Here is a 27,329-nt window from a genome sequence, read left to right on the forward strand (position 1 = left end):
TCAAGGACACCTTACAGAGGATAATTAAAAACAAGCAACAAAGAAGGTAAAACAGTAATTCGAGACTTAAAAAACAAAGTCTTAAAGGTGGGGTAGGTACGTTTGAGAAACCGGCTCGAGATCGCTAGAATTTGAAAATACACAACCGGAGAAAATCTGCCACTTCCTCACAGAGCCCCTCCCCCAACACACACGAACGCGCACATGACCAATGAGGGCACGAGATCAGTTTGTGCCCCGATGGACGACTGACAGGCAGGTAGGCCTGGTTGTACTTTTTACAGTATCACGTACAGTACAGATGACATTTTTTTATGGATTTTGTGTCAAAGCACTTCAGATATTCATTGCTATCGGGATGTTAAGAGCATTCCATGGAATATAACAAAAAGTGTATCTCGAGCCGGTTTCTGAAACTTACCTACCCCACCTTTAACAACAATCAGTTTCGAGGAATTATGATATAGTTTAAAAAGGTGGGTTTTCAGGCAGGATTTGAAGGTTGAGAGAGTAATAATGATATAGTTTCCAAACCTAACTTTGCCGAATAGATCATTGAAAGTGAGTACAAGCTTTACGCTGCGCTCCCGCGAGGCGCAGTGGGCATGCATAACACGGCGCTAACAGTTCACCGCCAATCTCAACAGATTTGGACGGAAATGTCACGATCCTGTCCGTCAAAATGACCGGCAGCGAAAACATCTAGCGCAACCTCTGAGCGGCATATAGTTGAGTGTGGCGTCTCGGCTCGGGCCTCATCACTCCACAGATATACAAAGCACGATGAGTGATGATTAAATAACGAACCCCCCCGAGCCTACAGGTGGAAGCTGGGGTGGAAGCTGGGGTGGTGGCGGGGCAGCAGCGACGCAGAAACAAGCAATGCATGGAGAGAGATCTGCAGGTGCTATAGAGCGGGGTATTAAGGAGACCGTGTTTGGTTGGTTGTAGAGTGGCACGGGGCGTTATATGAATGCAGCAGAAGTGCTCGAGTTGCCTGCCTGAACTAGCTCGCAGGCGTCGCCCAATGTATGACCTGAAGACTGCACTCTGTGACACTCAGGACCAATTCCAAACCAACCCATTCACCCTCAGACAGAGTGAACTTGGTCTGTAGTCTAATATTACGTATTGAAGGTGGAGGGTTCATGACGGACTCTTTGGCGGAAACATGAACTGACTTCACGTGATGTAGATCAATCGGCATCTCTCCGATGAAACATTATGAATAATAACTATAATAAAGAATCTTTAGTGGCGCCTTTTGTTTTTCAATCCTATGTTTATGAGCTGTTGCAAATATATAGAACTTCACAATCAAGTGCACATCTCTGCCCAGAATCAGACTCGAGGTGCAAACATGAACAACATAAAATAAGATGTAAGACAAGGTCAGAAATATAACGATTCTAAAAAGGAAATATAAAAAAGAAACTATTTAGCATTAGAAAATAATACAGACAAGTATTCCACCACATTTAAATGTAAAAAATCACGTATTGCAATTCATCTATAGATACAATACAGAATCTATATATATTTATAGAGCACTTTAGACCTCCAGACCAAAGTGCTGTACAGGCAAATAAACAAATCAAAACATACACAAAGTAACACAGCTCAGCTCACACACCATGAAGCAAGTACAAGTCAAAACTATAGACCATTTAAAAGCAATAAAAGCAACGCTCTAAAAGATGTTAATACGCTAAGGAGAAGAGGTGGGTTTTAAGAAGCGATTTAAAAGCAGGCAGTGTGGAGACCTGTCTGATGTTCAGGGGCAGATCGTTCCACAGTGTGGGAGGAGCCTGTCTGATGTTCAGGGGCAGATCGTTCCACAGTGTGGGAGGAGCCTGTCTGATGTTCAGGGGCAGATCGTTCCACAGTGTGGGAGGAGCCTGTCTGATGTGCAGGGGCAGATCGTTCCACAGTGTGGGAGGAGCCTGTCTGATGTGCAGGAGCAGATCGTTCCACAGTGTGGAGACCTGTCTGATGTGCAGGGGCAGATCGTTCCACAGTGTGGAGACCTGTCTGATGTACAGGGGCAGATCGTTCCACAGTGTGGGAGGAGCCTGTCTGATGTCCAGGGGCAGATCGTTCCACAGTGTGGGAGGAGCCTGTCTGATGTGCAGGGGCAGATCGTTCCACAGTGTGGGAGCCGCTACAGAAAAGCAACGGCCCCCTCTGAGCTTTGACCTGGTTCTGGGCACAGTCAGGAGGGTCAGCTGACCTGGGGGTTGGGCGTGTAGGGGTGGAGCAACTCAGAAAGATATGGTGGGGTCATGCCATTTAGGGATTTAAAAGTCAATTTTGAAATGAATCCTAAAATGTATTGGCAGCCAGTGGAGCGAAGCCAAAATGGGGGAAATGTGGTCATATTTCCGTGTGCCAGTTAAAAGCCTTGCTGTGGCATTTTGCACCCGCTGCAGGCGAGCGAGGGAGGACCCACTGACCCCCATGTAGAGAGAGTTACAGTAATCCAGCCGAGTGGGGACAAAGGCATGGATTACTGTCTCAAACTGCTGTCTGGAGAGAAAAGGTGTTACTTAGGCTAGCTGCCTCAGGAGATAACACACATTTAATCTGACTCTCAAGTTTTTGTTCACGGTCCATTTTAATGGCAAGGTTCGTAGCGGTGGGCTTGGTGTACTGAGCCAGGGAACCCAGGTCTGCAGAAGTGGTGCCAGTGGTGCCACCAAAAACCATTACTTCTGTTTTTCCTTCATTCAGTTTTAGGAAGTTGCACTTTATGTCCTCTAGACACTTTAGCAGTGGGCTAATTGAGTAACCCTCCTTCTTTTTTAGTGGGACATAAATCTGGCTACCGTCAGCATAGCAGTGGAATGCGATGCCGTGCTTTCTAAATATGGACCCAAGAGGGAGCAAATAGAGGGAGAGTAGCAGGGGGCCTAATACTGAGCCCTGTGGGGCCCCATACAGGAGTGGAGCAGAGGATGACTCGGAGTCACCAAGGCTGACAGAGAAAGTTCTGTCCTTCAGATATGGCCTGAACCATTCCAGGGCTTTCCCCTCAATGCTCACCCACTGCTCCAAGCGAGAGATCAGGAAGTCATGGTCGACTGTATCGAAAGCAGCAGTTAAATCAATAAGTAGAAGCACAACGCCAAAGTCAGTAGATAAAAGGATGTCATCAAATGTGTGCAGACATGTGAAAATTAATGTAGCAAACCCTCATCATGGACGCGCTACCAGTGTGAAGGTGGGTGGGGGGAGGATGTAGGGGTTGGTTTGGAATTGGACCATTTAGTCCAGAGTTTGATAACATCTGACACCAAGACCCCAGCCAGGTGTTCTGACACTCTGATCCCCTGCATACTGAACCCTGCTCCCACACAGAAGTCATGGGTCTGTGTATCTGAGCTTCACACTCAGATAAGATAAGAAATACTTTATTGATCCCAATGTTGGAAATGTTTGCGTCGCAGCAGCATAAAAGACATGGGAGTAGGAATTAAAAGAGTAGAAATAAACAACTCAAAATGTTAACATCTCAAATAGAAATAAAATAGCATTATGTGGAAATAACATGTACTGTAACAAAATATAAAACAGGGTATTATGGATACATTAAGTGTGTAAGGAATGGATTATTAAATATTAAATTGAATATAACTGTAAAATGTACAGTGTGATTTTAAAGGCGACCTATCATGCAAAATGCACTTGTTTACATCTTCTCTACATCACTATGTGTCCCCGGTGTGTCAGGAAACGAAACCCTCTCTCTTTTCCTCCGTACCCACATCTCTAAAAACGGAGCGGATCCTGATTTGCTGCCGATATGACGTAATATCGGAAATCTGAACCCACGGACCAATCGGAAACGTTGCTGTCAGAAACAACGTGTTTTGAACATGATATGGCGTTTATTAACGGCGGCCTTTAGCTGAGAATCTACCGGTAGAATTCTGAGCAGGCATTTTATTTTAAAGCTAAGGACCCAGAATCAGCGTTTCTCAGGGCTGAAATAGAGGGATATGAAGTCATGGCTAGAATGGGTGATCTGTTTGGTATCATAGACATGTTTTTTATATATTTGTATATCTCTGAGACCCATAATATATGCCCAAAAACAGCCTGATAGGAGATCTTTAAGTCCAGGGATCCAAGAGAAGCTATGGAGCAGAGAGTTCACTGAGAGTCACTCCTTACAGTAGTGACAAATGTATTTTGGAGCGGTGCTCAGCAGGTCAAACTGTTAGCCAAGCTATACAGCGTGTGTGTGTGTGTGTACGTGTGTGTGTGTGTGTGTGTGTGTACGTGTGTGTGTGTGTGTGTGTGTGTGTGTGTGTGTGTGTGTGTGTGTGTGTGTGTGTGTGTGTGTGTGTGTGTGTGTGTGTGTGTGTGTGTGTGTGTGTGTGTGTGTGTGTGTGTGTGTGTGTGTGTGTGTGTGTGTGTGTGTGTGTGTGTGTGAGTGAGTGACCCACATTCTGACATGCCGCCTGCAGCAGAGAGCGGGAGGTCTTTGGGTGTTGTGTTGTTCAGCTCGGTCTCCATGGAGCTTCTCAGTGACTCAGCGGTTAAGAGGCAGGATATAAAGTATCTGGAGGTCACCTGCTTTCAGAAAGGTCGTCTAATTTTAGTCCGGATTAAATCTGTTTCATTTTGCAGTAACATATTCATCGACAGTGAACAGGGTTGACTTCATGATTATATAATGCACACGCTTCACTTTATGCGTCCTGATGGCTGCCTTGAAGTGTGTCGCTTTGTTCTGGTTGATTTGTTGTTACGTGAAGTCACTTTGTTGACCTTTTTCAAAACGTTTCCAACAAAAAAACTCACATACTTATAATTTTTGCACGAAAGGTTGCAAATGTACTTTCCAGTTTGAATTTGAGGGCATGATAACACTTGTTAAAGGTCCCGTGTCATGCTGCTCTGGTTCTGACCCGTCCCCTTGTGTTCTGGAGCTTCTGCATGTGAACGCTCTGCAGAGTCAAACCCCTCAGAGTGCACCCTGTAGGGAGAAACACTCTGACTCAGAGAAGACCTGTCGGTGCCCCAGAACACCTCGTGGACATTGTCTTCTTCCGGGAACACACACACACACACACACACACACACACACACACACACAACACACACACACACACACACACACACACACACACACACACACACACACACACACACACACACACACACACACACCTACACACACACCTACACACACACATACACACACACACACACACACACACACCTACACACACACACATACACACACACACCTACACACACACACACACACACACACACACACACACACACACACACACACACACACACACACACACACACACACACACACACACACACACACACACACACACACACATACCATGTATACATCACTTCAGGGGACATTACATTGACTTACATGCATTTCCTGGAGACTTATCCTAACCCTAAACCTAAACAAGTCTTCAACCTAAAATTAATGATTCCCGTCATGGGGACCTACATTATGTCCCCATAAGGGAGGCGAGTCCCCACACGTGACTGTGTAAACAATTTAGGTCCCCACAAGTATAGTAATGCTAGGACACACACACACACACACACACTCAGCCAGCCTTATTTTTCTCAGCCTGGACTCCGCCTGAGACAGCGGGACACGGCGAGGCCCGCAGACCCCACGCAGCAACCAGGAAACCACACCAGTAATCCAGCTCACACTGTCCGCTCCTCGAGTCTCAAAGGGCGGAGCAGCGAGCCGCGCAACGTCCCCCCAACACGGCACCCAGACCCCACGCAGCATTCCCATCTGTTTCTCATCACTGGTGTAATTTCCTGGTTGCTAACAAACGCCATTGTAAAAGATAATCACTGATGTTCAGCTGTAACGGTGGTGGACTCATCAGAACAGAGTGGGCGAGCTGACCAATCAGAGCACAGTGGGTTCACAGGGAGGGCAGGAGCTCCAACAAGCCGTGTAGGACAGAGTGAATACACAGACTATACAGAGATGCTGTGAGAAACCAATGTGAGTTTGGAACATTGAACAACGTGAATCTATTCTAGTCGACCTCAACGATGGAACTATGATCAGTAGAAATGTCCATGACACGGAGCCTTTAAGAATACGATGTGGTTGATGGTTAAATACAAAATATGATGCAGTTGAATCGTAAATCCATCCATCTTCTCCTGCTTATCCGTGGTCGGGTCGCGGGGGTAGCAGTTCCAGTTGAATCATAAATCATGACACTAAAATAAAGCACATTTCCCATTTGCCGGCACATTTTTGAATGTATTGAAATTATAGGCAAAAAATCTATAAATAAATTATTGATTGATTGCAAAATGTGTACATTTCAGAAGCATTGGTTAACAGCACACTCTGTCAAACGTTTAAAGGAGACCTATCATGCTATATTTGAATAATATATTGTAGGGCCGTACCTATATAAGGTATATTTATACGTTTTCTTTTTCAAAATACCAAACAGATCATGCATTTTAGCCATGCCTCATTTTGCTCTCCTCCACCCTGGCTTTGCATGCGCTGCAGCTGACCACGCCCCCCTGCAAAGGAGGAGTGCCGAGTTACAAGTGTCATGTTACCATGCTGTTACCATGCTGTTACCGTGCTGTTACCGTGCTGTTACCGTGCTGTTACCGTGCAGTTACCGTGCTGTTACCGTGCTGTTGCCGTGCTGTTGCCGTGCTGTTGCCGTGCTGTTACCGTGCTGTTACCGTGCCGTTACCGTGCGGTTACCGTGCTGTTACCATGCCGTTACCGTGCCGTTACCGTGCTGTTACCGTGCAGTTACCATGCTGTTACCATGCTGTTGCCATGCTGTTACCATGCTGTTACCATGCCACGGCAACCTCTCATTCCCCTGATTGGTGGAGAGTTGGCCATATAGGCGGAGCTCCTCGTCACTGACGTCAGAGATATTTAAATCTGTATCAGATCCGTTGCAGCCTGTTTTTAGAGATGTGGGTACGGAGGAAAAGAGCGAGCGTTGTGTTTTCTGTCACTTGGTGAGTTCCCTGGCACACCGGGGACACATATTCATGTATACAAGACGTACAAAGGTGCATTTTGCATGATAGGTCCCCTTTAAAATAGACAAAATCACCATGTGTGTGTTGTTATATCTCAGTGTTACTATCGACTCAAGACGGACCAAAATGCATATTTTTATCATTTTCTCAGAGATTGCATAACAAGTTGAAACTGGTTCTTTAATCCGATTAATTTCCTATCTTTCCGTCATTTGTATTTATTTCATCCCATTGTGACTATGCTACACTGACTGTGTTTATATATTACATTTTTTAATGTGTTTTCTATTGATAAACACTTCAAATGAAATACTTTCACACATTAGTTGTAGTTAAGTTACCCTACCTCATCTATCTAAATAGAGCTGGTAAACATTGGGGTCTCTGAATACGATGCAACACTAAACCTGAGCGTATAGAACGTTTGCAGAGCGTTGATATGTTTGCTCAGCTCTTCCCCACTGGAGTCTGTCTCTCTGTCCGTCCGTCTCTCTCTGTCTGTCTGTCTGTCTGTCTCTCTCTCTCTGTCTGTCTCTCTCTCTCTCTCTCTCTGTCTGTCTGTCTCTCTGTCTCTCTGTCCGTCCGTCTCTCTCTGTCTGTCTGTCTGTCTGTCTGTCTGTCTGTCTGTCTGTCTCTCTCTGTCTGTCTCTCTCTCTCTCTCTCTCTCTCTGTCTGTCTGTCTCTCTGTCCGTCCGTCTCTCTCTGTCTGTCTGTCTGTCTGTCTGCCTGTCTGTCTCTCTCTCTCTCTCTCTCTCTCTCTCTCTCTCTCTCTCTCTCTCTCTCTCTCTCTCTGTGTCTGTCTGGTGTCTTTGTGGTTTCATCTTATTTTAGTCCAGTAGTATCTGTGGGTTTAATGTTTTATGGAGACGGTGTTGATCCCCGACACACAAGACGGGCTCTCCATGTTTTTACATATAAACCTGGAAGTGAGCCCACATGAAACTGAGTCACGTTTAAAACGAGCGACTCAACACCGTCAGTTCTGCTTTCCCCTGCACTGTGAGGATGTTTGTGTGCTGGTTATACACTTTGCTGTCTGTGTGAGGATTTTACTCCTATCTCTTGATACTCTCAAAGCCATTGAGACTTATTTGGTACCGTGTGATTTATGGAAAGTTTTCTGTGTGTCTGGTTGTGATTTCAGGACATCTGTGAGGACATCTCGGATCATGTGGAGCAGATTCACGCCCTGCTGGAGACCGAGTTCTCCCTCAAGCTCCTGTCCTACTCTGTCAACATCATCGTAGACATCAGGTGAGTCTCAACACAACGACATCGAAACGTATTCACCGTTTAAAGCTTTTTCTATCATGCTATCATTTGTATAAAGCCATTATATTTAGCTCAAAAAACTCACATTCAAGGTCAGGTTGGATATCATCTGTACTTGTTAGCATTAATTTAAAGGTACACACACATTGTGAATGGTCTCTTCCTGTGTGTGTTGTGTTGCAGGACGGTGCAGCTGCTCTGGCACCAGCTCAGAGTCTCGGTTCTGGTTCTGAAGGAACGTCTGCTTCAAGGCCTGCAGGACTCCAACGGAAACTTCACCAGACAGACAGACATCCTGCAGGCCTTCAGCCAGGACCAGGACCAGGTCAGAACACACGCACGCACGCACGCACACACACACGCACGCACACACACACACACACACACACACACACACACACACACACACACACACAGTCGAACTTTGTCCACCTTGTCAGAGATAGTGTGAAGCACAGTAGATAATAACATGATTAATTCTTCCTCTCCAGACTCGCCTGGACGCTCTGACGGAGGAGGATGATTTCGGTCAGCTGACGATCCGCTGCAGCCAGGACTATTTCTCTCTAGACTGCGGCATCACGGCCTTCGAGTTGAGCGACTACAGCCCCGGAGACGAGTCTGAGGCTCGAGAAGCTGAGGTGGAAGGAGAGGACGTCGGTCAGGAGCCCGAAACAACTCAAATCCCACATCCAGAACCAGAGGAAGAACCAGAACCAGAGGAAGAACCAGAACCAGAGGGGGAAGACGTCGCTCAGAAACCCGAACAAACTCCAAACCCACATCCAGATCCAGAACTAGAACCAGAGGGAAGTCTCCCCAGTCTCTCAAACCACAAATTCCACAACAGTTTACCAGAACTCACAAACCCCGCCGACTCAACAAACCACAACCTGTCTGTATTACCCACAATGCACTGCAATGAGAGTGCAAAGCGCCACAACAGCACTGACGTGTCACCAACACAGCCGCCACGGCCCAAAAGAGCCGCTGTGTTCTCGAACGGAGGGGGAGAGGGATCCAGGGTAGGAACGGGGAACGAAAGCCCCATTTCTGGGCTTCATTTCCAGGCCGAGTTGAGCCGCAGCACCCCCTCCCTCGTGGATCCTCTGGACCGATCAAAGTTCTGGTTGGAGCTGGACTCGGTTTATCCAGAAGACGTTTCTCAGTCCTACGAGAGTCTGCAGGTTGGCGTACTTACTTTATCATTTAGACGAGAGGTGTTAAATATTATAGCAAGAGATGTCAAAAGTACACGCATCCTTTACTCAAGTAGAAGCACTGACTAAACTTCTTTACTCAAGTAAATAATTTACATTTGATTGATTTTGCTGACTTATAACTTCACTTGAGGCAATAAACCTCACCTCTAGTGAGCGGCCCAGCACTTCCAATGTTTTTCTGTATGTGGCCCCAAAGTTTGGACACCCCTGCCTTATCCAAACCCTCTTTTAAACTTTACAGATCATGAACGGGCGAAACGTCCAGAGAAACCGCTTGAGCTCCAGACAGGGGGGGCGCTCTCAGAGACCGATGCCCGACCACAGGAGCTCATCTGGGGCCAAAACAAGCACCGAAGCCCCCCTGCCTCCTGGAGCCCCGCGGTCTCAGGGTGAGAGATCCAGACAAGATGAGAGGAGGCAGGGGGTGGAGGATACACTCAGTGAGGGGGACTCTGACTCCTCGTTGCCTTCCCCCATGAGGGAGCAGTTCCTCTCCTCAGACATGGAGGCATCCGGAGAGGAATCAGAACCCCAACCGAGGCCCGGGAACACGGCCATTTGGATCGTGAAACGCCCCGGGAAGAAGGTGAGCTGGTTGTGTTTTATCAAGCAGTTTGGAGAGTTGAGCACAGAGGGCCAAAGTACACACATACTTTACTCAAGTAGAAGTGCAGACAGTTTAGAAATGGTAAAAGTAGAAGTACTGACTAAACACTGAAGTGTGTTAGAAAGAAAACAAAGCTCCAGACCGAGAAACAAGTCCGTTAGATAAGTGTCGTTCATGTCATGTGATCACAGTGTGTGTGTTCAGTGTGAGGTGTGTGAAGTACACACATCCTTTACTCAAGTAGAAGTACAGATACTCGTGTTTAAAAATGGTGAAAGTAGAAGTACTGACTAAACTTCTTTACTCAAGTCAAAGTAAAGAGGCTTAAAGACCGGGAAATGATGGATACACGTGTTCAAATCAATAGGCACGCAATGACTCTAAATAATAATGATCACGCCACCAGACACACATTCAGACTAAAGGAACCAGCTGTTTGGGAAATGAGAGAAGTAGAAAGTACAGGTATTTGAGTTCAACATGAGAGAAGTAGAAAGTACAGGTATTTGAGTTCAACATGAGAGAAGTAGAAAGTACAGGTATTTGAGTTCAACATGAGAGAAGTAGAAAGTTCAGGTATTTGAGTTCAACATGTAGGAAGTAGAAAGTACAGGTATTTGAGTTCAACATGTAGGAAGTAGAAAGTACAGGTATTTGAGTTCAACATGAGAGAAGTAGAAAGTACAGGTATTTGAGTTCAACATGAGAGAAGTAGAAAGTACAGGTATTTGAGTTCAACATGAGAGAAGTAGAAAGTTCAGGTATTTGAGTTCAACATGTAGGAAGTAGAAAGTACAGGTATTTGAGTTCAACATGTAAGAAGTAGAAAGTACAGGTATTTGAGTTCAACATGTAAGAAGTAGAAAGTACAGGTATTTGGGTTCAACATGTAAGAAGTAGAAAGTACAGGTATTTGAGTTCAACATGTGAAGAAGTAGAAAGTACAGGTATTTGTGTTCAACATGTGAGAAGTAGAAAGTACAGGTATTTGAGTTCAACATGTAAGAAGTAGAAAGTACAGGTATTTGTGTTCAACATGTAAGAAGTAGAAAGTACAGGTATTTGTGTTCAACATGTGAGAAGTAGAAAGTACAGGTATTTGAGTTCAACATGTAAGAAGTAGAAAGTACAGGTATTTGGGTTCAACATGTGAGAAGTAGAAAGTACAGGTATTTGGGTTCAACATGTAAGAAGTAGAAAGTACAGGTATTTGGGTTCAACATGTGAGAAGTAGAAAGTACAGGTATTTGGGTTCAACATGTAAGAAGTCAAAGTAAAAAGTCATCAGAAAAATAAGTAGTGGAGTAAAGTACTGATACCAGAAACATGTACTTAAGTACAGTAACAAAGTATTTGAACTCCAATACTTCCACCTCTGGAGTTGAGGTTGTGTTGATTCTGGATTCAGACAGTACACACTTTTTACCATCTTTGTCTGCAGCTCTGTTTGCACATCAGGCTCTTATTGATCGACCGGGAGGAGGATGTGTGCACGGAAAACTAAAATAGATAAACCCTAAAAAGCTGTATGCACTTACATTTTCTAAATCACAACGAAGCTAACAATGTGAAGCTTCACATTCCGCCCACAACACACACTGATCCATAAATCTCCAATGCATATAACCTACGAGTTGATATGCATACTTTTCTTGTGGAGACACCGTGTTACAAACAAAAGACTCCCCACTTGTCATAAACAATACACAATGTGTTTTGCACACAAATATTGTCGGTTAAATATTCCCGGTATTGAAAGATTTCGTTATTAAATCAAAAACATTGGCATTTGGATTTCCTATGTTATTTCTTTCTCTTTTCAATCTGTACGAACCACACCTAACGCACGTCTGTCGTTGGAGAAGTCTCCCTCCTCTGTGCTCCCCCCTTTTATTTGTATTTCATTTCTTTGTCCCCTACGAGGGTCTAAGAACACAGGAAGATGTTCGCTTCAACACAGTAAAAAGCCCCCAGAGACAGATGTGCAATTCCACATTTTAGTTAACATAATAAATGCCATATTTATTTAATTTATTAACTTGTTTATTCCACACATGGCAGTTATTTTAAAACAAGACATGTACACTTATACTGGTTTTTTTTTTTTTAATAGCACATGGTGAAAAGCAGCAGGGAGAAGAACATCTTATCGCCCTTATTAAAAAAAAATAAAGAAACAGAAAAATGAAATAACCATAAAAAAGTTAAATAAAATCAGTATTCTTTCAGTCACAGTTGCTTACCAACACTGAAACCTAAAACCAGAACACAATCAAAAGTCCACTTCATACTGTTCTTACAGCCCTTTAAATCAATCGGCAAAGAATTCCACTTCTTTACGCCGAGAGACACACGTCTGCTTTAAAGTAGAACTGATGCTTATCATTTAATTTCCTCCTCATCCTCTGAAATTAAAACACATTAGTTCAGTACATCTTCTGGCTGTATTCTGTTATCATGTTTCTCTCCTCCCCTCTCCAGCAGCAGGAGAGCCAGGTGTCGCCAGGGGTCGACCCACAGAGAGAGCACTGGTACGGGTCAGAAGAGTTCCTCGCTCTCCCCGCTCAGCTCCGGAAAACTGAGATGCTCGCCATGAAGCTGGAGAGCCTGGCTCACTCACTGCCAACGGTCAGTAGATCAACGCAGTTCAGATATACACACGGCAATGTACAGAGTTAGAGGCCTCGCTAGGCCTCGGTAGGCCAGGCTCACTTTACGCTGCGCTTCCATTACAGTGTAGTCGCTGGGGCGGTAACTATTAGGGATGCACGGTATTGGTTTTTTGAAACCGATACCGATAACTTCCTGCTTCTCAAGACCAATACCGATAATAATATAATATATATATATTAAATGTACCTGTAGTTTTTGCACACCTGGTGGTAAAAAAGAGACGAGTAGTGAGCAAAGTACATGAGCATTATTACTGTGAACAAAACAAAGCCAAGAACAGTTTTTCTCTTCAAAGTGACCATATTTATTTTTCCAAATAAACTTCTTGCCTTTTTCAAAAGCCTCGTCGATAGGTGAAAGCCCCGGTGCCTTTGCAGCTGGCTTTGGATTCGCCGCTAGTTTAGCAGCGCAGGCGTCTTCGTACGCTTTTAACACCCCATCGTAGCCATGGCGATGTTTCCGGCGACTGATCAGGTTGGAAGTATTATAGCTCGTTGCCTTCTTCCCTCCTCGTGGAACTTCTGCATCTGTTAATACAAATAGCAAGCGAACTATCTCACTCTGAAACTTTGAAATAGTCCCATACTACCGACGACATGTTTGTTTACTGTCCTGGCTTCACGGCCGCACGCCATTTACGTCTCAGCCAGGCACGAGTTAGGGAGCGCTGGATTTGTGAAGAACTCCCCTCTTCCTAAACCACTAACACCACAGTACTGGCAACACGGGAGGAGGCGAGTGAAAAACAAGCGCCCCTCATCCCAATCCACCCACACCGCAGGACTTCTTTCTTTTTTTTACCCAAAAAACATATTGTATATTATCGGGGCTATTAATACTTTTATCGGGTTTATCGGGATGACGTCATAATTCCTAATATCGGACCGATAATCAGACCGTCATCTTCAATGTGAACCACAAAACCAACATCAGCCGTTAGCTGTTAGCCCTCGGAGCTCACAGCTCCTCATATCTGTTCAGAAACTAGACAGAAGTGAAACCAGTACAAACCACAGACTGCCTGTGTCATGGAGAATACAGTCGCTGCTTTATTTATGTCTGTAGGCCGTTGCTGTGAGTGTGGACCGTCGGAGCATATACAACGTTAGCTTAACCGATCTCCATTCAGAAAACACGCATTTTAAAGGTGTTTCTCTGCCGTCTGTCTGCAGACTCGTCAAAGCATTAATTCATGGTTTTTACTAACCGGTATCAGTGTGTTGTTACTTCGGCATCATTTTGAAACGTGTATTACAATTAAATCACGGTCAAATATGTTCATCTTGTTGTAGTTGCCAGCGATTCTCTCACTAGTTTAGCATACTCAGCCCGGTTGTTGGCCCGGAAAGAACCTCGATTTTGGAGAGCCAGAAAACTGTGAAAAAGTACCCGCTAGCCAGAACTACACATCTCTAAAAAACGGGGGAACAACGGAGCTGATCCAGATTTGCTGCGTCATGACGACATTACTAAAATGTGGGCGGGCTTTACCCCCACGGGCCAATGAGCAACGTTGCTGTCAGAAACAATTTTTTTTTTCCGAAGCTACTGACCCAGAATCAGCTCTTTAGTAACAGCGCTGATATAGAGGGGGATGAGGCTAGAATGATCTGTTTAGTATTTTGAGCAAAACACTTCAGAGACATGTTTTTATATATTTGTATATATCCGAGACCCATAATATGTGCCTAAAAATAGCATGATAGGAGACCTTTAAGATAAGATAAGATACGATGAAGCTTTATTTATCTCCGTGGGAAAATTCAGGCGTTTATAGCAGCAACAGGGTCAGAGTGAAAAACTGGATTCACACAGGGTAAAGATAAAGATAAAATAGAATACACATTTAAATAATAATACAGCAAAAACAAAGTAATAAAGTAACTATTAAAACAAGATATCACAGTAAAACGTTGACGTATGACATATATTTACTCAAGTGTGCAGATGAGAGTGCGTGTTAAAGTATTGTAAGGCAGGTGTTATGTTTGAACAGTCCTGGTTACTATTTGCGGGTTAATGGCAAGGCCAGTTTATTTATACAGCACTTTTCAACACAAGGCAATTCTAAGGGCTTTACAACAATGAAAGACATTAAGAGCATACAACACGTTAGAAACATTAAAAAGCAAAGATAATAAAACGTGAATAACACAGGTACATGAATAACAGTTACAGTGCAGTGTGAGATGTGAATAGTTCAATTACCCCTCCTATTGTCTTCGTTTCTCCCCCCTTACTTTGGTGTTCGCGGCAGGGGCGGACTGGCCATTGGGAATACCGGGAGTTTTCCCGGTGGGCCGGTACCGAAGTGGGCCGGTCGGACTATTCACTAGCACCCTAGTACCGAGTTGGGCCGGTCGGCCGGTCGAGTTTCCCGGGCTGATTTTTAGTCCCAGTCCGCCCCTGGTTCGCGGTCAATTTTGACCGGTCCTGTTTTAACTGCTAACACAAAAAACCATTAATCATCACAACATTTAATTCAACACCCTTTCAAACTGTACATATGGCATCAGAGTACTGGTACACATGAAGAACTGCAGTAAATATACAAAGAATAGACACTGAACATGTACTGGTGTGCCAGGTGTGATCCATGTGGGGGAGGGGCACATAAGAGCGGGAAATGTATCAAATTCTTCTGTGTGTGTGTGTGTGTGTGTGTGTGTGTGTGTGTGTGTGTGTGTGTGTGTGTGTGTGTGTGTGTGTGTGTGTGTGTGTGTGTGTGTGTGTGTGTGTGTGTGTGTGTGTGTGTGTGTGTGTGTGTGTGTGTGTGTGTGTGTGTGTGTGTGTGTGTGTGTGTGTGTGTGTGTGTGTGTGGTCTAGCATTACTATACTTGTGGGGACCTAAATCTGTTTACATAGTCACGTGTGGGGACTGGCTTCCCTTGTGGGGACAAATTGGAGGTCCCCATAAGGGGAGTCATTAATTTTAGGGTGAAGACTTGGTTAGGTTTAGGGTTAGGCATGTGTTGGTTGTGGTTAAGGTTAGGATAAGTCTCCAGGAAATGCAAGTAAGTCAATGTAATGTCCCCTGAAGTGATGTATACATGTATGTGTGTGTGTGTGTGTGTGTGTGTGTGTGTGTGTGTGTGTGTGTGTGTGTGTGTGTGTGTGTGTGTGTGTGTGTGTGTGTGTGTGTGTGTGTGTGTGTGTGTGTGTGTGTGTGTGTGTGTGTGTGTGTGTGTGTGTGTGTGTGTGTGTGTGTGTGTGTGTGTGTGTGTGTGCGCCAGGTGGGATTCACATGGGGGGATTGGGCACATAAGGGGGGGACACACAACCGGGAACACCATGGGCTGTTACAAAGTTGACTAAATCAAAAATGCAATGAAAGTGTTGATCAGCCATGTTACGTGTTCAAATGTCTCCTGTGCAGGATATCATGAAGCCTTAAAGCGATCGAATGTAAAACTAAAAAGTAATGATTGATGAAAGCAGTGAATCGGTCCGATTTGACCCGCAGACAAGAGGAGGGGTAAAAGCAACAAGAAAAGTCTTCAGTCTGGATTTAAAAGTAGCCAGAGTTGCAGATATTTGGAAATGTCTCCAACCAAATTCTCACATTCCTCTACTACCCCTAGTGAAATTATAGTTTGACACTTTTCTAACCTTTTTATATTCCTTTCATCCTTCTCTTTCACAATGAACAACATATTCTGTTGTGCCCATATATGATAGAAACAAGGCCCCTGTAATCTCTCTCTTTGTCCCGCAGAGGCCCGGTGGATGTGATTCTACCCAGGATGCTTTGCAGGATGTGGACGACTGGGAATTGACGGAGTTGAACCAGGACTGGGAGCTGGACGAGATGCCTTCTCTTCTGCCACCGCTGGTATATATCATATCTTTCTTTACGTTTGAAACACCTGACACGCTAAAAACACACTTTACTTTGGTGTATTTAAATGTGGTTTAAAGACTGCACACAATTGGTCTATTATAGTGTGTGTACTGACTTACTCTATATTTCAATTGTGTTGTCGCAGTGGTGCAATGTAATGAAGTACATTTAATCATGTATCGTACTTAAATGCAATTTAGAAGTACTTGCTTTTACTTTTGGTACGTTAAGTATATTTTAATCGCACTACTTTTCTACTTTAACTTTAAAGGGATAGTGGAAATCCGCGAATTTTGGGTTTAACTTATGTATTTTTATTAAAAATAAGCATAATAAACCATTTTTTTTTATTTCATGCGCCTAGTTCCATTTTATTTTCAATTTTACTGCTCCCGACCACGCCCTCTCAATGAAACGAAATACTTCGGGAATCTTCGGGTGATGACGAAAACAAAGGAAGACGGGCACAAACATTGGACGAGGCACGAGTATTTTATTATGTTTTCTGGCTGATTTAATGCATCATTAGCCTGTACCATTGTGTACAACGCCATTTATTGCCTGTCGATGAGGCGACCGGAGGCCTCGTCATCCGATAATCCGGTACACAGTGTCGAATGTGTACACTGCAGTCATCATATAGACATGATAGACTAACAGTACTGTGAGTACAGCCTACACTTGACAGGCAGCCTGGCTAGCCTAGGATTAGGACCATACTACGTCAAAAGACCGATTGGCTCTAGCTGTATATCATGCTAGTATACAATTCATTTACATGTATTCATGTAATTAATGCCCATAAGGCTGTTACATATACAATAATAAATGTGACAAGATAATGTATGTGAACCTGACCCTGGTATGTTATGAAATGTACCCTACATGCAGTCATCCTCGCGCATAGCCATAGGCCTACAGTGCATGCATGCCAACTTTTGCAATATATAATATAGCGCCTAGCGTGAGCTATGCGTAGGGACCTACCAGTCAAGATGATTTGTGCGTAGGGGTGCATCATCTGGCGCCTGGTCCTGGTCATCCTCGCCATTGCCCATGCCGTGAACTAACTCCATCACCTCAGGCTTGAACAAATAAGGACGTAATGGTCCATCGTCTGGCTCAATATTCTCACCATCGTCGCTTACTGAACCGGATTCAGATTCAGTTCCTAAAACTACATTTTCGCAGGAAAGCCGAGAGGATGTTTCTGACTCGCTATCATCACTGGATACCTCGTACAATCCTTCTTCTTTGTCTGGTATATTTGCCCTTCCACGTTCATTCTGCATAGACGCCGTGGTTTGTTATCGTTTCGTCTTCCTGAGTTTTCCTCACTTCCGGTTTGGCTGACTCATCATTTCGTTTCTAAAAAAGTTCGGGGAAGCTGCAATAAAGTGCTTCTAACATGCGTAAGGCAATTATTATATTTTTTTAATCAGGTGTGATTGTTTTGGTACGTAATTATGCTTGTATATAAGTTAAAACGAAACTATTTGGGGTTCAATTTCCACTATCCCTTTAACGTTAAATTGTGAATGCTGTACTTTTACTTGTAACAGAGTACTTTTAAAGTACTTCTTTCACCACTGTGTATTCGATAAAGACACTCATCACATGATATGTATATATTACCTGTTTATGTGAATTTTCTATTCTACTTTTACATTTATGCAATGCCTTGTTAACATTCTGCTATAACAAAATACTTTCGTAAATATTTGGACCAATGAAGTTAATCTAATCTCATATCTGAACATCTGTTGATCCCCTCCTTCAGCTTCCCTACAGACGCAACCTGGTGAGCCGCTTTAGCTCCGCCTCCTCCAGCGATATCGCTCCCTCATTGGACGAGAGCATGGAGTCTGGACCGCTGAGCGACCTTCAGTCTGAAGAAGACGAGGGCCGAAGATCTACGGAGCGCCGCATGAACCTGACAGCAAGCAGAGATTACAAAAGTACACCCTTTACTCAAGTAGAAGTACAGATACTCGTGTTTCAAAATGTTAAAAGTAGAAGTACTGACTAAACTTCTTTACTCAAGTCAAAGTAAAGAGGCTTTGAAGTGTACTTCAGTAGAAAGTACCCATAACTAGCAGCTGCTTTAAAGAGTACCTGACCTCCCTTTATATCAATAGAACAATAATGTCATTGTTAGCTAATGAATGTTTCCATGGTGACCAACGGCAACATGACAACGTTTCCATTGGTCCCTCTTCTTTAGAGAAGACCAGGAAGTGATGGATACACGGATCGTGTTCCAATCAATAGGCACGCAACGACTCTAAAGAATAATGATCACGCACCAAACACACATTCAGACTAAAGGAACCAGCTGTTTGGGAAATGAGAGAAGTAGAAAGTACAAGTATTTGAGTTCAACATGTAAGAAGTAGAAAGTACAGGTATTTGAGTTCAACATGTAAGAAGTAGAAAGTACAGGTATTTGAGTTCAACATGTGAGAAGTAGAAAGTACAGGTATTTGAGTTCAACATGTAAGAAGTAGAAAGTACAGGTATTTGTGTTCAACATGTGAGAAGTAGAAAGTACAGGTATTTGAGTTCAACATGAGAGAAGTAGAAAGTACAGGTATTTGGGTTCAACATGTAAGAAGTAGAAAGTACAGGTATTTGAGTTCAACATGAGAGAAGTAGAAAGTACAGGTATTTGAGTTCAACATGTAAGAAGTAGAAAGTACAGGTATTTGAGTTCAACATGTAAGAAGTAGAAAGTACAGGTATTTGAGTTCAACATGTAAGAAGTAGAAAGTACAGGTATTTGAGTTCAACATGAGAGAAGTAGAAAGTACAGGTATTTGGGTTCAACATGTAAGAAGTAGAAAGTACAGGTATTTGAGTTCAACATGAGAGAAGTAGAAAGTACAGGTATTTGAGTTCAACATGTAAGAAGTCAAAGTAAAAAGTCGTCAGAAAAACAAGTAGTGGAGTAAAGTACTGATACCAGAAACATTTACTTAAGTAACAAAGTATTTGTGCTCCACTACTTCCCAGCTCTGACAGCGCCCCCGGTGGACATGCGTGGAGGTGCGTCTCTGGTACAGCGGCTGCTCCAGGACCTCCAGAACCAGGACATCCAGAACCAGGACCTCCAGAACCAGGACCTCCAGAACCAGGACAAAGACCCGGACGTCTGGAAGAAGATCGAGGTACGGACGGTTTTATTTTTATTTTCTGTCTCTCTGTGTCCTTGCCGTGAAACGTCTGTCGATGCTTTTGTCGTATTTCTTTCTCCAAGAAAAGAAGCTTGAGGGTGCTGCAGCCCCCTCAGCACCCCCCTTCCCGCGTCCATGGTAGACTGCCTCTACTACAAAGAAAAAGCCCTCCAAACTAAATGGACATAACATGATAAGAAAAATCCATACTGATAATGTAATGTCTGTAAAGTCACCCTATAGTTGGGTAACATAATGGCCAACTAATAAACAATATTTATATATATTTTCAGTATTATAAACTGGGCGTCTTCCAAGGAGAAAATCTGTTTTAATTTACTGCAAATGCAAACCTAGTTCCGACTGCTGCAGCTTGCATTGAAAGTATTCAAACAAGTTTACTTTTATTATGAAGTAGTCACAGGACATGCAATGTGTTGTACGCTGAGATTTACAAGCTATCGTTTGACTTAAAAAGAAATTGCGAAGACAATGTTCATTTTCGGCCTTTTTTTCAAATATTACAGCAAGTGATGGAAGAGAAATCCACTGCAATAATATCACAATTGTTCTTTGTGCGGTATAATATATCCGAGGGAAGGTACGTTTTTTATATGTTATTCATATTATCCCTGAAAAATATATTAACACGATGAAAGTAGGATTTTTTTATTAAATTTTTTAGGAAGATCTTTACAAAACAAGCATTTTTTATCAAGTTTGTTGAATACTGTTCATAGGCCGGGCCTTCTTTGCAGCACCACTGCACTTTATTCAGATATGTTGACATTTCTTTGACCAAATGTTGCGCAATTTAGATATTGCACTAGTCCATGTTGTGAGTTAGCTAAAACTTAAAGAGGACCTATCATGCAAAATGCACTTTTTGATGTCTTCTCTACATCATGTGTCCCGGTCCCCCCCCGGTGTGTCCCCGGTGTGTCCCCGCTGTGTCCCCGGTGTGTCGGGGAACTCACGCAGAGTCAGGAAATAAACCCTCTCTCTTTTCCTCCGTACCCAAATCTCTAAAAACGGGGAACAACGGAGCTGATCCAGATTTGCGTCCGATATGACGTAACATCTGAAATGTGGACCCACGGCCCAATCAGAAACGTTGCTATCAGAAACAATGCCCGACTGTTTTGGACGTAATATGGTCGGTGTTTACATTAGCATGGCTAACACTCAGAGCTAACCTGTGCTGGAGAGCATGTGTGTGAAGAAGCAGGAAGTAGAAAGGAACTCACCTTGTGGTGTAACCGGCAAGAGAGAAAGCCTTTGAGCTCCAGACTGTTTCAGAGCCTTGATAATCCATGATATGGCGTTTCATCACGGCAGCATTTAGTTTAGACGGTAGCTGCCGGGTCCCGCATGAGCTCAGACCCTCCTCTTTAAAGCTTTGTCCCCAAATCAGCACTTTAGAAACAGGAAGTGAAACAGAGGGATATGAGGCGTGGCTAGATGTTTTTATATATTTGTATATATTTGAGATCTATGCTACTGCCTAAAGATAGCATGATAGCTGACCTTTAATTGAACTGTGCAGATTCTATGTAGCAATCGCTCTAAAAGTCTAAACAAACCAGTGTTTACTGTTCGTAGGAGGCTGAATAGTGTCTCTTGTGTCAAAGTGTCCCTCCCATCATGCACTGCACCTCCAACACGGCCGTCAGAAGGTGCATTTCATCGCTTTGAACCTCCGTCACTGAACACCTGTTCCACTTATAGCACGTCTTTCTGCAGCAGAACCACACACCCCTGCACCCTGAGCCCCCTCCACAACGCCTCCTCTCCGTCTTCACTTGTGATGGATTGGAGGCGGGTATCGGGCGGTCCCGTGTTCCCGTTATTTCATCACCTCTCCCTCTAAAGGTCACGTTTGATTGGCAGGCGGATTATTGATGAGGCTGCCCGGTGAACTAATCAGTCATATCTGTCATATTGAATATGGGGAAATGTCAATAGCTCCTGGGATCCGCTCTCCTCGTTTAATTAGCGCTATAAAAGAATCCACGCCGCCTCCTCTAATTATTTTTATTGTTTTATTTCATTCAGTTTTATTTCTCCGTCCTTTTATCGCCTTAATATTCTAATTCTGGGTATTCTTTATCTCCCAAGGCATCCTTTTACACCCCGGTTTTCTCCGAGGGGGGTCGATATCCGTCTGATCTGGGGTCAGCGACAGAATCAGGCCGCTGTAATAAGATTATCATTTTGAAGGGGGAGGATATGCCACGATCAATTTGTGGATCTGTGAGCCGACGAGGGTTTGATCCCCTCGTCACAACTCGGTGTCCGTATTGCAAAAAATCTAATCGGCCGCATTAATATCCATAATTAATGATGATTTGACCGATGAAATGTCAAAGCTGTCTTCTGTTCGCTCGCTCTTCTTCTCTGTCCTTTAGCGATGGGCAAATATTTTGGATCCCTTTATAAATCTGAGTAATGGAAGTCCATTCTGATCTGATGATTTAATTACATGTGGACAGTCTTTATCTTCCTGTTCCTTTATTACAGATTTGTAACGGTCAAATTGAAGATATTTTCAAGATGTTGTATTTGATGGCTTTACCTTTCCAATGAAGAGGTGATACAACATGTTAAAAGGCCTTATTCTGCTTTTTGGCTTGTCCTTTCCCCGTAGTGTGTTGAATAGGTTTGTGTGCATATAAATATATATATATATATATATACACCTGAACATCAACAGATGAGGACTCTTCAAAGTAGAGACACTACATACTGATATACACCTGAACATCAGCAGGAGAGGACTCTTTAAAGTAGAGACACTACATATTGATATACACCTGAACATCAGCAGGAGAGGACTCTTTAAAGTAGAGACACTACATACTGATATACACCTGAACATCAGCAGGAGAGGACTCTTTAAAGTAGAGACACTACATACTGATATACACCTGAACATCAGCAGGAGAGGACTCTTTAAAGTAGAGACACTACATATTGATATACACCTGAACATCAGCAGGAGAGGACTCTTTAAAGTAGAGACACTACATACTGATATACACCTGAACATCAGCAGGAGAGGACTCTTTAAAGTAGAGACACTACATACTGATATACACCTGAACATCAGCAGGAGAGGACTCTTTAAAGTAGAGACACTACATACTGATATACACCTGAACATCAGCAGGAGAGGACTCTTTAAAGTAGAGACACTACATACTGATATACACCTGGACATCAGCAGGAGAGGACTCTTTAAAGTAGAAACACTACATACTGATATACACCTGGACATCAGCAGGAGAGGACTCTTTAAAGTAGAAACACTACATACTGATAAGCGTCTGGCATCACCAGCAGCAGAAACAGTTCTCGGCACCAACTACAATCTTTTAAAGCGATGTCTCTGTTTCTGATTAGTTTCATGCTTTAAGATATCTGCCCTTGCCCTCTTGGTGCGCCCCGAACGCCTCAGACACAATGCATATATGTAATCCGGCCACGTTCAGCTTCCCCTGAATCATCCACACCCCTCTGGCTCTCAGTGTTCCAGCTCTGTGTTCATATGAGCCCCAGAACAAAGCAACAGAAAAGTATTACGTTTGGAGTTCATCGATATGGATGCAGGTTACAGATACTGAGCGTCTGAGCTGACGGGACTCGTGGATAATTGCCATCTCGTTAAGTTCCCAAAGGATTAACGGAAATAAACAGACATTTCAAACCCTCCTGAAATACAAAACACATAAAAGCGAGCGTGAATCTTCTGGCTCGCCCAGGACACGTCGTGTTAACCACACACTCCTCGTTCCTCTCTGCTCCTGGGTAATTAGCTGATTAGCTGCTTAATTAGCAGCATGTAATTATGGCGATGGATGAGCTGCCTAATTGAGGAAGTGAAGAAGAGTGTGTGTGTGTGTGTGTGTGTGTGTGTGTGTGTGTGTGTGTGTGTGTGTGTGTGTGTGTGTGTGTGTGTGTGTGTGTGTGTGTGTGTGTGTGTGTGTGTGTGTGTGTGTGTGTGTGTGTGTGTGTGTGTGTGTGTGTGTGTGTGTGTGTGTGTGTGTGTGTGTGGAGGGATGACATTCTGCCGTTGAGAGTCTCCACTGAATACAACAGAGGAGAATAAAATAAAACGGTAAGAACCATCCTTCAGAGAAGAGGAGGGATTCGTGTTGGAGCAGAAATTAATCGGATCTGTCCAGGAAGAGTGAAGTCCTCGAGGAGAAGGACTCAGTAGTTGTTGTTGTTGTTGTTGTTGGTGGTAAAGAGTCCTCTCCCGCTGGTGTTCAGGTGTATATCAGTATGTAGTGCCTCTACTTTAAAGAGTCCTCTCCTGCTGATGTTCAGGTGTATATCAGTATGTAGTGTCTCTACTTTAAAGAGTCCTCTCCTGCTGATATTCAGGTGTATATCAGTATGTAGCGTCTCTCCTTTAAAGAGTCCTCTCCTGCTGATGTTCAGGTGTATATCAGTATGTAGTGCCTCTACTTTAAAGAGTCCTCTCCTGCTGATGTTCAGGTGTATATCAGTATGTAGTGTCTCTACTTTAAAGAGTCCTCTCCTGCTGATGTTCAGGTGTATATCAGTATGTAGTGTCTCTACTTTAAAGAGTCCTCTCCTGCTGATGTTCAGGTGTATATCAGTATGTAGAGTCTCTACTTTAAAGAGTCCTCTCCTGCTGATGTTCAGGTGTATATCAGTATGTAGTGTCTCTACTTTAAAGAGTCCTCTCCTGCTGATGTTCAGGTGTATATCAGTATGTAGTGTCTCTACTTTAAAGAGTCCTCTCCTGCTGATGTTCAGGTGTATATCAGTATGTAGTGTCTCTACTTTAAAGAGTCCTCTCCTGCTGATGTTCAGGTGTATATCAGTATGCAGTGTCTCTACTTTAAAGAGTTCTCTCCTGCTGATGTTCAGGTGTATATCAGTATGTAGTGTCTCTACTTTAAAGAGTCCTCTCCTGCTGATGTTCAGGTGTATATCAGTATGTAGTGTCTCTACTTTAAAGAGTCCTCTCCTGCTGATGTTCAGGTGTATATCAGTATGTAGGGTCTCTACTTTAAAGAGTCCTCTCCTGCTGATGTTCAGGTGTATATCAGTATGTAGTGTCTCTACTTTAAAGAGTCCTCTCCTGCTGATGTTCAGGTGTGTATCAGTATGTAGTGTCTCTACTTTAAAGAGTCCTCTCCTGCTGATGTTCAGGTGTATATCAGTATGTAGTGTCTCTACTTTAAAGAGTCCTCTCCTGCTGATGTTCAGGTGTATATCAGTATGTAGTGTCTCTACTTTAAAGAGTCCTCTCCTGCTGATGTTCAGGTGTATATCAGTATGTAGTGTCTCTACTTTAAAGAGTCCTCTCCTGCTGATGTTCAGGTGTACATCAGTATGTAGTGTCTCTACTTTAAAGAGTCCTCTCCTGCTGATGTTCAGGTGTGTATCAGTATAGTGTCTCTACTTTAAAGAGTCCTCTCCTGTTGATGTTCAGGTGTATATCAGTATGTAGTGTCTCTACTTTAAAGAGTCCTCTCCTGCTGATGTTCAGGTGTATATCAGTATGTAGTGTCTCTACTTTAAAGAGTCCTCTCCTGCTGATGTTCAGGTGCATATCAGTATGTAGAGTCTCTCCTTTAAAGAGTCCTCTCCTGCTGATGTTCAGGTGTATATCAGTATGTAGTGTCTCTACTTTAAAGAGTCCTCTCCTGCTGATGTTCAGGTGTATATCAGCATGTAGTGTCTCTACTTTAAAGAGTCCTCTCCTGCTGATGTTCAGGTGTATATCAGTATGTAGTATCTCTACTTTAAAGAGTCCTCTCCTGCTGATGTTCAGGTGTATATCAGCATGTAGTGTCTCTACTTTAAAGAGTCCTCTCCTGCTGATGATCAGGTGTATATCAGCATGTAGTGTCTCTACTTTAAAGAGTCCTCTCCTGCTGATGTTCAGGTGTATATCAGCATGTAGTGTCTCTACTTTAAAGAGTCCTCTCCTGCTGATGTTCAGGTGTATATCAGTATGTAGTGTCTCTACTTTAAAGAGTCCTCTCCTGCTGATGTTCAGGTGTATATCAGTGTGGAGTGTCTCTACTTTAAAGAGTCCTCTCCTGCTGATGTTCAGGTGTATATCAGTATGTAGTGTCTCTACTTTAAAGAGTCCTCTCCTGCTGATGTTCAGGTGTGTATCAGTATGTAGTGTCTCTACTTTAAAGAGTCCTCTCCTGCTGATGTTCAGGTGTACATCAGTATGTAGTGTCTCTACTTTAAAGAGTCCTCTCCTGCTGATGTTCAGGTGTGTATCAGTATAGTGTCTCTACTTTAAAGAGTCCTCTCCTGTTGATGTTCAGGTGTATATCAGTATGTAGTGTCTCTACTTTAAAGAGTCCTCTCCTGCTGATGTTCAGGTGTATATCAGTATGTAGTGTCTCTACTTTAAAGAGTCCTCTCCTGCTGATGTTCAGGTGTATATCAGTATGTAGTGTCTCTACTTTAAAGAGTCCTCTCCTGCTGATGTTGCAGGTGTATATCAGTATGTAGTGTCTCTACTTTAAAGAGTCCTCTCCTGCTGATGTTCAGGTGTATATCAGTATGTAGTGTCTCTACTTTAAAGAGTCCTCTCCTGCTGATGTTCAGGTGTATATCAGTATGTAGTGTCTCTACTTTAAAGAGTCCTCTCCTGCTGATGTTCAGGTGTATATCAGTATGTAGTGTCTCTACTTTAAAGAGTCCTCTCCTGCTGATGTTCAGGTGTATATCAGTATGTAGTGTCTCTACTTTAAAGAGTCCTGGGCAAGTTAAACTACCTTTTGCAAAACAAACATAATCAGCGACGTTCGTTTCTTGTTCTTCATACTTTTCTGTTTCTGTTTCTCGCTGCTTTTACAGTTGGATATGAATAGTTTACGCGAGACTCCTTCTCCCCTTTTGACCTTGAATGATTTGCGTCCACATCACGTAAAGCCTCCTCTTGTCCGGGAATGTTACGAAGCCGACGCAGGAATGATACAAACCCACAGCCTGGCGTTCCTGAATGAGCGGCATGTGCTCCTGACGTGAGTGAGAGAGACAACAAAACTCCAGACAGAGAAACAAGTCCGTTAGATAAGCGCCGTCATGTGATCGCAGTGTGTGCTGTCTGCTGCATCCTCAGTGTGAGGTGTGTGTGTGTGTGTGTGTGTGTGTGTGTGTGTGTGTGTCTGGCGGCTCTGCGGCACGCCTCCTATCTGCGATCAGTGGGAGACAGACACACAACAGACTCGGATCAACACTCGTCTGATTGTGCCGGCGGGGGGGCCACCGACAGCAGAGAAGGAAATAGGAGACGAGAGGAAGAGGGGGAGTTATTATCTTGTTTTGTGTTTCTATAGATAAACAGGAGAGGGAGGGAGAAGGTGTCCACAACTCTGAGTCTGGAAACTTTTTGAACGTTTGACCCTTCTTTCTCTTTCCGTTGCTCTGAAGGATTCGTTTCCGTTCTGTCGCGGCTGTAGACTGCGCTCAAGAAGCCACGAGGGGTTAACTCCTGCACT

At 43.6% G+C, this 27,329-nt stretch overlaps 1 protein-coding gene across 1 annotated transcript; it reads left to right on the plus strand.

Annotated features, from left to right (window-relative positions):
• Positions 1–7,898: 7,898 nt before the first annotated feature.
• Positions 7,899–19,821, plus strand: LOC117441505 (A-kinase anchor protein 6-like; the record flags this gene model as incomplete). The annotated part of the gene is made up of 9 exons (XM_034077587.1): positions 7,899–8,078; positions 8,183–8,292; positions 8,494–8,635; positions 8,802–9,497; positions 9,775–10,119; positions 12,622–12,768; positions 16,529–16,645; positions 18,435–18,612; positions 19,667–19,821. Coding segments are annotated over exons 1-9 (2,070 nt in total), but the record flags the coding sequence as incomplete, so codon positions are not given.
• Positions 19,822–27,329: the final 7,508 nt, after the last annotated feature.

This window comes from Pseudochaenichthys georgianus, unplaced genomic scaffold, assembly GCF_902827115.2.
Source record: "Pseudochaenichthys georgianus unplaced genomic scaffold, fPseGeo1.2 scaffold_1744_arrow_ctg1, whole genome shotgun sequence".
NCBI lineage: Eukaryota > Metazoa > Chordata > Actinopteri > Perciformes > Channichthyidae > Pseudochaenichthys > Pseudochaenichthys georgianus.